This window comes from Falco punctatus, assembly GCF_963210335.1.
Source record: "Falco punctatus genome assembly, chromosome: 5".
Lineage (NCBI taxonomy): Eukaryota > Metazoa > Chordata > Aves > Falconiformes > Falconidae > Falco > Falco punctatus.
Window position 1 is genome coordinate 24,986,246 of NC_137584.1, and position 15,252 is coordinate 25,001,497.

At 33.5% G+C, this 15,252-nt stretch overlaps 1 protein-coding gene across 2 annotated transcripts in view; it reads right to left on the reverse strand.

Moving 5' to 3' along the window:
• Positions 1-1,487: 1,487 nt before the first annotated feature.
• The window catches only part of PXDN (peroxidasin), a 103,491-nt gene continuing 89,726 nt past the window's right edge, over positions 1,488-15,252 (reverse strand). For both annotated transcript variants that reach the window (XM_080387777.1, XM_080387776.1), the window contains 4 exons: positions 9,185-9,305; positions 6,420-6,552; positions 5,046-5,159; positions 1,488-4,403 (listed from right to left, as the gene is read on the reverse strand). In XM_080387777.1, coding sequence (XP_080243903.1) covers positions 4,281-4,403; positions 5,046-5,159; positions 6,420-6,552; positions 9,185-9,305 — 491 coding nt within the window. In that variant the 3' untranslated portion in view covers positions 1,488-4,280. The remainder of the gene's footprint in view (positions 4,404-5,045; positions 5,160-6,419; positions 6,553-9,184; positions 9,306-15,252) is intronic.

A 15,252-nucleotide genomic window follows, 5' to 3' on the forward strand; every position in this document is an offset into this window, starting at 1 on the left:
CAAAGAGACAACTTCAATCATCCTGTGGCCAAATGATTCTTAGCTGTAATCAGCCAAAAGGAACATAATAAAATTAGTTGGTTTGTTTCAAATATAACTGAACCTCTCTCAAAATGTATCAGTATCAGTCCAAGAGTTTTATTCTTAGTGTCTAGACTTTGTAGGTTTTTGGGGTTTTTTTAATAACTATCAGCAAACTTCTTGGCAGTTAACTGTGTTGAACCCTGGCTGTTGTCTTGTCTGGACTAACACATTTATTTACTGAAACAAAACCTTCTCTTCAAGTTTCTGCTGGTTTAGTCCCCTGGTAACAACAACAAAAAACCCCACCAACAAAAAAAAAGTTGTTGAAATGTAAATATTTGAGCACTACTAGATTAGGCTTAAGAATTTAGGAACTGTCTATGTCTGTTAAAAAGCATGCATTATCCATCCAAGTTACTAGAAAAATGTATACCAGTACTTTGCCAAATTATTTTTATCTGACTTTGGAGAAAAAAAATAATCTGATTGCCCTAAAATTTTCATAGGATAGTGACTGAATAGTACTCAACATTTTGGAAAAGCAACAGGGTATTTTACCAGCCTGATGGAAAACACATAAATGAACCTATTGCAGTTCTGCTTTTCTAGATTTGCCTTACGCAATACTCAAAATCAAAGCATAGTGAAGCACAGGTAACTGCAACCTGAAGACGATTCTTAAGTCTGTTTCTTTGAGTCAGTCTTAAACTTCTCCCATTTCACTGTAAGGGAACTTAGAATTATATTAATTGCAATGATACTGTACAACAGAATGCTTTATTTTATGAAGTCATGAAGAAACAGATGAATCTCGGGTGGATCTAACAAAAGAACTGACCCAGGGCCCCAGAGAACCTAACACCTCACCAAGGAATGAGAGTAACTCATTATGTGTTCAGCAGTAATTCATATTCTGTGATTGAGAAACAAGATAAGGTAAACAAGAAGATCTCTTGCACAGAAGACTCATTTTGAGCTGAGATTGTGTGAACCTGGATATTCATTTGTGACATGATGTAAAGAATGAATGTAGAATCAAGTGCATTGCAAGGCAAGTCACAACTGGATCTATTTGAAGACACTGTGTAAGAACAGGCTGTATGTAACTATTATGACATTCCCATTAAAAGTGGGGAAAAAAATGTTCAGCACAAAGAGTTTTCAAATACACATTTGTGCTAGGAAAAAAAGTGTGTTTAAATATCCTTTCTGAGTCTGCGTGTATTTTTTTCACATCACCTAGAACAGTGAATAGATGCTTTAATTTATGTGCCATAATATTAAAGAACCTACTGAATCTGTATGTTTCATTATCAGCTCACAGCTTAGTTCTCAGCAATGGAGTCTCGACCATGAAAATCCTGCATAAAATAAGCAATATGGATCTTTGATAAAAGCCTACACACTGAAATCTTCTGCAAACAATCTAAACAACACATGTACTGAGAATAATACACTTGGAATTTACTTGGAAATGTGGCCCACTTTATTTTAACTGAAAAGCATTCATTATACAGTGCAAACAGTTCTTTGGTAAATTTACTGATTAAAATAAAAACAACAAAGACTTTGGTTTAGGTAACATTAAAAAGGAAAATAAATATGTAAAATTTGCAACATTATACAGTAATATTCTTACAGTGGATGCCGAGGAAATAGTCATCTAGCCATTGGCCACTGTTTCAGAAATGTTAAAATCAATGTTGATTCTGCAGACACTGCAAGAAAGCGAATTAGTACAACCCATGACTGACTACATTTTAAACTGTGGATAAAGACCTGTTTTTCCTGCATGGTTTATAATCAGATGGATGGTGGAAAATAACTCGGTATTACACTTACTTAAGCATATCCAGACTCATAAGCCCATTTTATATACCATATGAATAAACAGTGAACAGCACAGAAAACCTCCCACTTTACTCTGGAGGCTGCAGAAAAGGAACAATCAGATATAAGGTACTATTTTATAATGTATAAATGGAAACTCTCTTCTCGTATAAGTGGAAATCTTGAGAAAGTTTATTTAATATACAATTGGAATAAAAGAATGCAAGTAATAACCAGCTGGATGTGTTACTGCCTTATTTAACTGTTTAGACAGTTAAATTATATTTGAGTTAGCTATGCAATCCTCCCTCTTTGAGGAATTCCTGCTATAGGTCAATGGGGGTTCCATCTGAGTTGGAATTACAGGACGAGACATGTGGTTTGGACTCTCAGCAAAAGTCAACAAAATACCAGCGTATCAAAGAAATACAGGAATGACAACCTCTAGGAACTGTATGATAAACATGCTCGCCACACACAATTTCTAAAAGTATTAACATAGAAAATTACATAATTCAAAACATTGTATATAAAATCAATTAAAATATTCTTTAAAATATAAATTGTAGTTCCATGTGTACCTCTACCACACACCTTTAACACACCATTCACATGTACATATTGCTCCTACCATAGATGAAAAGAGTTTCTGTAGTAAGCTTTAAAGATACACCAAAGGTTGAATGTTTCATGGTATCAGTTTATCAAATTAGAAATTATTAATGTTAGTAATCAGAGAAGTTATGTGCCAAAATAATATAGCGGAACTCATATTGCTGTGCTAGGTTAGTTATTAGACAGGTATCTGATCTACCATGCAATAATTAAGTATTCCGTCTGTTTTCATAATGCAAAATTTTTAAGATGACAATGTTTAATTTTGTGCAGATTTATTTGATACTGAAACCTCCGTTCCCTAAATTTAAACAATAAACTCAGAACTCTGTGAACTACACCACTAAAGAGCTCTGGTTCTAGTTAGTCCTGACTTAGGACTTAAGGACAGAGCCATAAATTTTAACATATTAAGTATTCAAGGAGAGAATCAATTCTGAATAAACACAAAAAAGCTGTAAAATGAGGTATAATAGTTGTCCTTCACTGAATATAATATATATTTCCTGGTCAAAAATATGCACTTTGTATTCTAAAAAGTACAAAACTTTGAAATGCTAGTGTAGACATATACTCTATAACGTTAAACATTTATTAAATGGGAAATAAAGTCCATTGGCAGACAATTTTTAACTTGAATGATAAAAATATTGAGGTAAAAATATATATGCATTAGATGAAACTGAAAAAAAAAAATTCAAATACCTTGTCAGAAAAAGTAGTCAATCCACAATTACTCATGATGCTTGATTTTGATTGTTCTTTTTGTCAACAAACAGTGCCACAAAATAACCAGGAACCTATTTCTATTGACAACATGCACAATGAATCAGTAGGAATCTTTGTATATAAAATGGCACGTGACATCTTTTCACATTTTCAAAACAGGGCCACACAAACTCGTGAGCTGATCTGAGATCAAGAGAAGCATGCTTTAAAACTGAACTGGATGATCATGTTACAATGATTTAAAATAAATGAGGAAAAAAAAGTTGCCAAGCAATTACATATGTTTTGACAAAAGGGATTACGCTCGCTTTAAGATCAAATGCTACTTTGTCATCTATGATTTTCTAGAATGAGGAACACTGTCAATTATATCTGTAATTTACACAAAGCAACTGAATGTACCTTCCAATTACATTTCTCTGTATTTACTTACTAATTCTAGGGGTTTTGCTTTGAAAATCTTAATAAATTTTGCTCCTTGAATGGGTGTTGAAAGGTGTCGTGTAGTTTTCTTTATTTCCTTGCTGGTTCAGATGCAGAAACGATAGTGTGATTCACCAGAATTTCCATGCATAGGTGTTCGCAGAAACTGGCCCTCCACAGCATTGCTCTGGGCACAGTGACCTTGTGTTTTCCTTTTCCCTGCATTTACTATGTAATAACAAAGAGCTATATATCAAGTCAGACTGGTACTGAAAAGGGATAGTAAACTTTCAGTGTCGCTAATTAAAGACAGGAAATGAAGTGTCCATTTTAAAGTAAGTCTTAAACCCAGTCATTTTGGGTACCTAAAACTACCTGACAGTGTTCTTTTAAAAGTAGCACCAGTTTGAGTTTGTCTAACCTGAGAAGTTTAATACACAATTAACATTGACCTGTTTGCTAATTTCCCTTTCATTAATTTTTGCATTGTGATTACCTTCACGGGCAGAAAATACATTACGTTACACTGTTACAGCACCATTAGAATATTGTAAATCTTGGTTTCTTGCTGTTGTTAAGACTGTAGTTACCTGTTTTTGCCATCAGCAGGCATTGAAATTATTTGAGGAGTATGCACCCTAAATTCTTAAAAAGCAGACTTATGGCTTCTTTTTAATAATATTTTGTTTTAAGCAGACTGGACAGCAATCTCCTTTAACCTTCACAGGCGCTTCGCAGTCAGCTGGTGGGCATGATTCTACAAAACAAGTTATCTGACCAACCTGTGTCAGGAAAAAAAAGTAACAAAACCATAACAGACTTAACTACATGTTCCAAACAAGAAACACATTTTTCATATCAGTGAAGAACACTTTGTTATTCGTCCTCTCTAAGATCTTGGCTATTATGATTAACTCCACACAGTTTATTTCATCATAAACTTATACTGAGAAAGCTCTTTGTATTATACCATCTTTTATGGAGCAGTATACCATTTCATCTAATGTTCAGGCATGGAACTCTAGGATACCAATTACTGACATTTTTCTTTTATCTTTTTTAAATTTCATCATGATAAAAAAAAATTAAAATCTAACACTAAGATGAGATTGTATTGATTTTTTTATGTATTTTAGTAGACCTTTTCAAGAAGTCTCTCACTTTGCAGTTAAGTTTGCCAGTACAACTATAGATCAATGAAAATGGAAAGTTAAAAAAAGTATATAAAGGCTGGACTGAAAACCAGTGTCAAGGGCAGGGATAGCTGAACATAATGATTTTTTTTGCACCAAATAACAGAACATCCATAAAAAGAACAATTAGTAATGATTACCCAGAAATTAGCATGCACAAAACTGGAACTACTGTTTTAGAAGCAGAATCTAATATAATTACTATCTCAAAATGGATTTCCACATACTTACTTTGCATTCACATACAGTACAAGGGTCCCTTTTCCAGGTTTCATTGCTGGAATATGATTTACCCTTTTCATCAGTGCAATCAGTTTTACTGAGGCGAGATTCAAGGTTTTTTATCTGAAAACATTAAAAAAGTTAATAACTCAATCAAAGAAAGGGTTTTATTTGTGCAAGGTATTCAGTCTTTTATACTGCATAATCCATGACAAATACTTGTCTGGGTTTTTCTTCTCACTCCACAGTTTTCATAATGCTAAAATATTGGAAACAGGTAATATGTATGGAAACAGCCTTTCAAAAGAAAACTAACAGAAAATATATCTTTCTTAACTTTGGAATATACAATTAGAGCATACAAAGAGAAATAAACTATGTGTGACACACGGAAAGGCAAATCTAAACTTTCAAAAATGAAATGGAAAAAACAATAAAAATTTAAAATGTTTGCTTGGATTTTTTACTATTTTTTCATTAATGATGAAAAAAGGGGTTATATGACTAGTTATTTTGCTGATTATAAGCTTCTTGGAAACGGTAATTAGAAAAGCATCATTTTTAACAATCCCTCTGTCTTTTTTACATCCAGAAAAAACAGAAGAACTGACTGAAACGTAATAAGTCTTAACATAGCACTTCCACTGTCAAGATGGGAGCATTGATGAGTACAACCATTAAATAATACCATCAAAGATGGAATTGGGTTACTATGCAAATAAATACATGACTTGTATCTATAAATTACATGGAAAAGCTGCTCTGAAGGAACTTAATTATTCTAGGCAAACATTTTAGCCCGCTTTGGATTTGTCTGTCCTCTAAGGTATACATCTTTAAAACTGAATTCCACTATGGCAGTTATTCTGAATAAAGAGGTTTTGTATGTCATGTTGTAAAAGTCGTCTCAAAGTGATCTAGATCTGAACTATGTTTACAACGGTAGTCTGGCCTATTTTATGAAGTCTACATTTGAATCAGTTTTACAGAGATTCTATACATTTCAGATAGGAAAAAAAGATTGTATTAACTCTACGAACAAATTTTTAAAGAAAGACTCATTCCATGTTTAGTAGAGAATCATAGAATGGTTTGGGTTGGAAGGGACCTTAGAGATCATCCTGTTCCAATCCCCTGGGTTGGAACAATGGTTACACAAGGCTTCAGGTTCAAAAGTCAAGTGGAACTAATTGTAGAATATTTCAGTATGATTTCAAAAGAACATAGAAATAAAAAAACACCGTGTTGTGGTTTTTTTGAGATAGTATGTGGTGGATTTTGGCTGAAGTAGATGTCTAAATACTAAAAACTTAAGAGGAATGGTGTTAGGAAAACATTATTGATTAAATATACAATTAGAAACTACCCATTATAGCACTTTACCTGGTTTCTGAGGCTTGAAATAGTTTTTTGCATTTCCAAAACAAATTCTTTGAAGTCATTCACTGCAGGCATGTTAGTATTTTCATTAGACGCTGATGTGGCATTACGAAAATATTTACTCTGTTTCACAGAACTGCAACAAACGAACACCAAGTCAGGATATTCATCTAACTTTTATTATTTTGCTAGATATTTTAAAACACTTAGCAAAAATGTAAAAGAAGAGTAACCAACAAAGGTAGGAACCACAACAGCACACAAGACCCACTGGTGCTGAAGACAGTCTCAGGTCAAGTGAGCTGTGGATTATTGTTAATATCACTAGCAACAGGGAATTTCTTCTACTTAGAAAAATAACATGTATTTCATGCAGGGGAAAACAAAGGTGTCATCAGTGGCACTGTAAAGCAACACCTTAAATCCAATAGTAAATCTCTTAAGCCTTCGATATGAAAGCAAAAAAAAAAAAACAAAAAACAACAAAAAACCAAAACAAAACAACCAAAACCAAGTGTTACTCCCAAATACAAAATTCAGGTTTCGCTTTCAGATCCAGTTTCTCCCTCTAGATACTCATTAGCCAAACACGTATTTAAAGAAATATGACTTCGAAAAGGAAAAAGTTGGTTTTCATGAATAAATGACAAGTACTTTTAGATATTAACATATTCCTGTGTCCCATTTTAACTACCATTTGAAATCAATACTGATTATTGAACACAATATCTAGTCTTCCGTTTATAGCACTTTTCAGCTGATACCTGATAAGAGAAGTACAACACTACATTATGTTAATTGATTTAATCTGTTCATGGGAAACAGTTATCAAAGGAACTGTCTATAAATCATAATATATTATTTGACACCACTTTAGAAAACATGTATTCAAAACCAAGGATAACACTAATTATTAAGGCACATCACATTAAGATTCTTGAATCTATAACAAGCATTCCTATTGTGTTACCATGTCTTCTCCAGAGCTAAGGGATACCCAAAGAATGAACTGGCAAAGAAATCCTCTCTCATGTAATGGGGCTCATGATTTGTAATCCTTCTGAATAAATTAAAAGAGCACTTATTGGCAGGTGTTCAAGCTATTTGGTTTCCCATAGTTTCATCTAAATTAAAGAAAAAGAACTCTAAGCAACATAACATGCCAAAATTTAAATAAACCAGCTGCTATTGTATAACAAAAAGTTTAATCTTCCCCACCTGCTCAAGTTATTGAAAATGAGAAGGAAAAAAAAGGAGGAAAAAAATCTTCTCACCACAAATGCAATATAATACAACAACGAGCATGAGAACTGATGCTAAAGTTGAAGGATTGAGGGTGTTTAGCTTTACTTATGCTATAAATAAAGTATTGTAAATTTACTATTTTGTAGTCATAATTAGTAACTGGACTGTTGTAGATCTTTGAGTTTCATTTCCGAAACAGTCAAACAGCAAGTTAAAGAAAACAGGAAGTTTCTCAGATATAAGCGGGGGGGGGGCGGGGGGGTGTGTGTGCTTCTATTTTTATTTCATTTAATCCTCATTATGGGACTAGCATTATGGGACTAGCATCCTTAAGAAGTGAATTGCTGTTTTGTAAATTTAAAAACTTCTAACAGTTCACTTGCAAAGACAGACTAAACATCCTTCTTCAAGGATTACTTCAAAGGAACCTGTCTTTTTTTATCATCTATAAGTAAGTTTATACTTAGCTTCTGTCTGCTTTTGTCTAAAATCTTAAACATCTAAAGGCTCTATTACTTCTTGACAGTTTCCTATCAATTAAGTGAAATATAATGGTGGTGTTTTTTCCCCTGCTATAACATCCACGTGAGTATCTGAAACTGCTGAAATAAATTTACCTATGTATCTGTCTAGCCGCTTTCCTTGACAGCATGGGTAGACCCTGTCTGGTCATCTCAGTCAAGGAGATAATTTTGGAAAGATCTATCATTCAAAAGCATCTCAAATTTGCTCATCATGAAGGAAATGTTTGGTCTGAGCAAAATTCATTTCATTTCACTAATTCATAGATAAATTTTGATTCCCTAGAAATTACAGGGATCCTGAGCAGTTGATCATTTCTGACTGACATTGTGATTTACTTCCTTGCTAGAGCATTTTGAGGATTATGGAGTTATCAAGAACACTGTATCACTACTGTTCTCCACTCCAGCTCTAAGTATTTTGGTACTAGAAGCAATCCATACAAATTACTACAAATTTTTATGCTAGTGTTATCAACACTTGGTTTCCTCCTATTTCTACAGGAGGACCTAGCAGTTCCAAGGAAGAAAAAGAAATAATTCAGTTTGGTTACAGTAGGAATGTGAGACTCCAAATCCCCCAAATTATGCTTCATTACAGAGTCTTTTCATGAAAACCAATGAAAAAACAAAAGCACTATACTGTGTCACTTACAAAGGGTCTTAAATTTAAGCTTGGAGGAAAAAAAAAGGTGTTTTACTGTTAGCAGATAAGCATCAGAATTTCACAAAATGCATCTTAAAAGAAAATAGCAAACTCATACAGGACTCTACCACAGACTCCACTATACCACAAAAAAAAATGCAAACTCTGCAGTTTTCAATTTGTAGTTGTAGTGTACAGTTCAAGTGTCAGAATGAAATACATCAATCAAACTTGAGAAAGCAGACAGTAGAAAAAAAGTGGTATGCACTTACAAAGAAATCATTGAGTTTCTTTCCATTTTGAAAAGAAATGCTTCTTCATACTTTGGGGAAAAAAAAAAAAAAAAATAATCTCACCTTATTGTCTTGGACATTTTCATTTTCTTCAAGGGCTTGTCCTCCTGAAAGCTGTAATCAAGAGAACGTCTTCCCCGAAAGTGATATGAAAATGCATTAAACTGTCCTCTAGTTCTACAGTCTGAAATGAGACAAGAAATTACACATTACTACAGCTTAATTCAGCAGTTACAATATTAATATGATTTTACAGTGTCTTCTGAATTGGCAAAGGCCAATTGAATCACACATTGTCTGATCCCTCTGGAATCTGTTTGATAGCCATTAAATATATCTCAGTGATACAGCATTTAAACCAGATGGGTGCAGAGAATTAGATTATTCACAGACCAGCTTTTTAGTATGAAACAAAGAAATAAACGTTATTTTCAAAAACCTGTCAATGATACTTTAACTATTGTTTTCACTCCTGAAATTCAGGCTCTCTTGGGTTTTCATTATTTCTTGCTTTTGGAATGGGATAGTTACATATGGAGGAAAACAATGACAGAAAAACCAGCCTGTTGCTTCCTTATCTATTCCTGTTATTTTTGGCATCTGAAAGAGAATCTTTAATTAAATCCTGGAGAACTTTGCAGACACGTTTTACTGGTTGACCAGCCCTATTACCAAATTTGAGGGATTTGAAGGTATCACCAGTTACTCAGATACTTTCTACCACAGAGTGAAAATCTCAAGCCTGAGAATAATCATGAGAGAAATCTTCTAAGATCCTAAGAGGACGTGTTCACAGAATGAAGTATGTCTTTCCTTCAGTTCACTTTATTTTGCCTTCCAAACACAGTGAGTATTTGGAAGGAGTCCCACTTGAAAAAGGAAAACAAAACTGGAACAGCACTTTGGAGAGGAGACAATGAGAAAATAGAAGTTTTCTCATTTCTCTTCACAGAAGCTTTAAAACAAAAAGTTATAATGGGCCAAGCTGCAGCAGGAACCAACAGCTTGTTCAACTATTAGAAGGAAAGAGTCTGCTAAGAAAATAGAAGGGAAAGCTGAAATACAGAATCCCATGGACATATCCCAGCTAAGTCTGGTATTAGCACAATGAGCCATGGAAGCAACTTAACAGGGAAAGAAGTTATTTTCTCTAATGTTTCAAATTTATTCACAAAGTCAGTAACATTTTATATTTTTCTGAAATTTAGCAGTAGCTAGATCAAATATCTAAAGTACGAACACAAAATATTGCACAAGTTACAAGTCAAAAAAAGAGGCTTTAACAGAGCAACTCTAAAAACAAATGTAAAGTAGTTCTGTGATTATACAAAAATAGGTGTCTTGGACTACTTTTACTTGTACCGGACTTTTACTAAAATTAGACTATTACAATTTCCCTGTTAGGAAAAACTTTGTTTGTCTATGGCTTAACATCATTTAAGATAGAAAAAAAAAACCACTGATCAAAAAATACGAATTGATTTTTCAGTTCAAAAATAATACCTATAGATCATTCTTTTTATCATTCATTTATCCACAATTCTTATTCCCTTTTCTCTCTTTGCATCCTGTCCCATTCCTGAGGAAATTTATTACCTTCCTCCTATAATAACAGCACCACCAAAGAACTAGATTATATTTACTGCCAATATATTGTTCATTCTTCTTGTGTGTTCTGCTTTTTCTCACACAATCTTCTTGCTGCCTGCTCAGAAACTAAGCTCTTTCAGATGGGAACAGACTGCTGTGTCTGTAAGATGCTTGGCACGAAGGCATTTTTGATTACTCTTAGACACTTCTATATTTATAGTATGGTGAGAAAAGAGGTCACACTGAAGGGCCATTGGAGAAAGAGCCAGTTTTCAGAGGAATTTTTTTCTTAAATCAATCTGTTGCTTAAAGTTCTCTTGACTATCGTAGAAATTTTAGTTTCTCTTGGAAGCAAATTGTGAAAGGTTTCTGCTATACTCCTTTGTTTAATAACTGCTAACGTCACCTCACATAATAAATTTTTTTGGGGGGTACAATAACACAATGGCCTATTGTTTTTTTTTATTCTTAGGTTGGTTTATAGAAACAAAGGTCTGAAATCCTGGGAAGGTTTTATCACCTTAGACTGGTAAATATGAGAACCATATGTTCGGTGGCAGCTCCAAGTACACAGACCTGACATTCCTGTAGTTTTTAAAGACTCAAATATGTCAACTTGCCAAATAAACAACTCTTGTTCTTGTTTTCTGTTTCAGGTACAAGCACGAGGACTGTTGTTGCTGAAAGGTACAGGACAGAATGCTCTAGCTTTCAGAAAGCCTAAACCAAGAAAACTATTGGTCTTATTTTTTTAAACAAAGAATACCTTAGCAGTAGTAGTAAATGAGAATAATGAGCCTAAAATTCTGTTCTTTTCAGCCTACCTACCAAATTAGCTATACCCAGTCCAATTCATTTTCTGCACAGAAGCTGAATGTTTAAAAGCAACCTAAGAATTCTTTTCCTCTATGGACAACGGCTCTTCCAGAAGCTAGATATTACACTACAAGAGCCAAGACAGTATGTTTGCATATGTAAGCCATGTGTACATCTTCAGAAAATACCATTTCCCATAAGGTTTTAAAAATGCACCTATAATATACATCTGATAGAAAAAACCCTCACATTTTGAAGTATTGAGCACTCTTAATTCCTAGTGAATCGCCTCTCGAAACTGGGGTCAAGGAGAATTAATCTAAGATCAAGGAGATTAAACCAAAACTTAGGAGACTAACAGAACATGAAGAAAAGCACATATAATGTAATTATTGCTCCTATTTGATACTACTTCCATTTTCTGAGATTTATTGTAGTGAATTAAGTTGCTGTTACTGTAAGCATTTGTATGTATCTAAGAACTCCTATTCATGCCAGAGGGATCAGTAAGTGGGAGGAGAAACACTAAAGCTGTCTGAAATGTCATAAGATTTTTTTTCAGTAGATGTTTTCACAAAGCAGCTACTTAATTACACAACATAGGAAAAAAGAGTTTTGACTCTAAAAGAAACCTTAACTCAAAGTAACTGTTTTTTGCTAAATAGGCAACATCCCTTCACATTACACTGCACCTCTTCATTTCTTCTGTTGAGTAAGAATGTCTAAGAAATGATAAACCAAATAGCAGCAAAAAAGGGTAATATGTAATAAAATCCAACAGCAGTCTGCTCGAATTGGAACAGAGGCATTTTGCATAAATATTATTGAAATATCTGGACAAAAATAACGGTATAGAAGGTAGAAGATAAAATGACAACCCAGACTGTCATATCCCAGCTGATACACTGGGGAATTCTAATAATAAAGATGTTCTCTGCAGTTGACCTTAAAGTTCACAGACCGATGCTGCCAAAACTAGAAGGCTCAGACATCATTGGGAAAGAAAATATCCAGAAAATTTACAAAACATGACTATATAAATTGTTAATATACAGCTACTGCTAGCCTAAAGACATTTAAAAACATATCATGTCTTCATGATTGGATGTTGGATGGCCTGCAGGAAGGTTCTTAACACCAAACCAAAGCAAACCCAGCCTCCCCAGCAGAAAAAATTAAACAGAACTAGTTAGAAAGTTTCACAGATTATAACCATGCATCTTTTGGAATATAAATATCAAAGATCAGTGGGGAAAAAATAATTTCAGACTGAAAAGCCCTAAAATTTTGGAAATTTCAAAAGTAAGGACACCGAGAACTGACCTGCCCATTAGATTGTGAAGGTACTGATGTCCTAGAAAAGTAGTAACAGTCCAGAGGGAAGAAGGAAATCCTCCAACTGCCTAGTTTTGCAGGCATCACAGACACCTCCATTAGGATGCCCTCCTACCCATGTTTCCTCTAGAGACAACGGACATTGACACAGGAAGAGATTTCAGTCTGAATTGTCCTCTGGAGGAATCTCTCTACTACCTGTGGTGGGATTTGACAGGCTGAGATCTTAGGTCTGGGGTCTCATCCTGGAGTTTGGGTTTAAACACAATGAAGGACAGCCTGTTGCTTCCCTGTTGCTTTTCATTTGGGATGGCAACTATTGACATGAGACCCTGGTAGCAAAGACAAGGCAATATCATACATTAAGTCTCCTTATTTTAATTTTATGAATTAAAATTGTATTTTACTGATCATAGATATCTAAAAAAGAAAAAATATTCTTGGTTTTGATTAAATATAAATAAAAATACTGATTCAACAGAATTTGTAACCATACAGAAATGCTGGACTATATTAAATGTACTTTTATTCAAAGAAAAAAAAAGGATTTAATCCTTAAAAGTACAGACCATGGAACTGTATTTTAGTAGCCTGGCATAGTCTGAATTGTTAGTAAACTAACAGATACTGTCTTTAAATGTAACTTTAAATATAAAAAGATAACCTTGAAAGTAGAAACCAAAAATAAAAGTATGACATGACAGAAGCAAATGAAAAGATCTGTGTAAAGGGAAAACATTTGCAGGCATAAATTGCATTATTTTAGTATTTTGAAGAGTTCTTGATAAAGAATTTCCATTGTCACAAAAGATCTTGCAGTCTCGCACTGAGACTCCTGTTAAGATTTTTAAAACAGTCTTTCACAGCATTTAGTGCTTAGCCCAGTGTTGCTTAGTACTTTCATTAAAGATGAAAGGGCATAATGAGAAGCATATAATAAGATATAATATTAGAAGTCAATTTTTAACTAGGAATAAAGCACAGTTGTTAAAAAGTTGATGACTTTCTAGAAGCAATGATAAAAATCAAATAGATTAATGCAGTCAGTACAGAAACAACAGATGGCATAATTGTTGGTCTGGTCTTAAAATTCAGAAGTTCATAAATATAGGTCTATCCTACTGGAAGATCATCTATAAATGCACCCATTAAGAATGTGTCTTAACTGTTCTAAAGAAATTCAGTGGAATTTAACCATGCTTAATTATAACTTATATAAGGCTGTTTTCCTGAATTGAATAAAAAAGAACAATATCTGACACAGGAGATATGTTGGTTGCTAACTGAGAACCAGTTAAGAAAAGACACCTTCCTCAATCAGTTTATGCTTATGAAGATGATTTGCATCTTGTCTGAATCACTAGGTCATTATTTGACATAAAAGAAAAGGCTAAAGATATTTTTCATTTCAATGTGAAAAAAAAAGGTGGGAAACAGCCTCACAGTAGATAACATTTCAAATTTATATATTTGGAGTCAAACCATGTTTCCATTTGAGCCAATATGTCTTTGCACCTCATTTCTAGCCTTCTTTTTACATAGTTTCTCTCACAAAAATATTAGGCATAACCATAACAGCATGCTTATATTTGAGGGAAGAGAGCTTTATCATATCTGTTTTGGGTTCAGAACTGAGATATAAAGTCAGTAAAAGTAATCATAGAAGCATACTTGGAAAAAAAAAAAAAGTTTTTTCTTTTGCACTAGAGAAGTTGAAAAAGGCACCAAAAGGTTCTTGTTCAGAAAACCTGAAGCTTGGATGCTCTTTGCTAAAATGAGCTGCAGTAAACCTGCAGTAATTCCTCACCTTCTCTGACCAGAAAAAGAAAGGTAGAAAGTGAAGGAAACGAGAAGAAAAACTTGTGTACCTCAGTGGAATTCCCTTTTTTTTCACCTCATAAACTAGTAATTCTGTTGTACAATTCATTAACTGAAATCTAAAGGTAACCTGGTACTGCTGTTATAAAAAGGAATACTACTCTGTTTTATAAGAAATAAATACTAGCTTTAATCAAGGAATCTAAGAAGTAGCTTTTTGTATCTAAGAAGTTTTTCTTTTCTTCATATGGAAAAGTATTTTGACTTGAACAAAACAGGAAGGATAACAAAAACAGATGTGGCTTTTTAATGCTGAAAGAGCTGAATATATGGGTCACATTAAACATAAGTACATAAAGTGCAATGAACAGTACACCATATTCTAAATTTTAATTTAGTATAATTTTAATTATAAAATAATCAGAAATATTTTAAATATGGAGAATGGTTTATATTTTTTCTTTTAAATAACAATAATAAATTCAAAGAAACAAAACCACAGAATGCATTTAAAGTAAATGCTGTTCCTGAATGTATGCTGTGTATTCCCCCCACCTCAGAGTAATCTGATT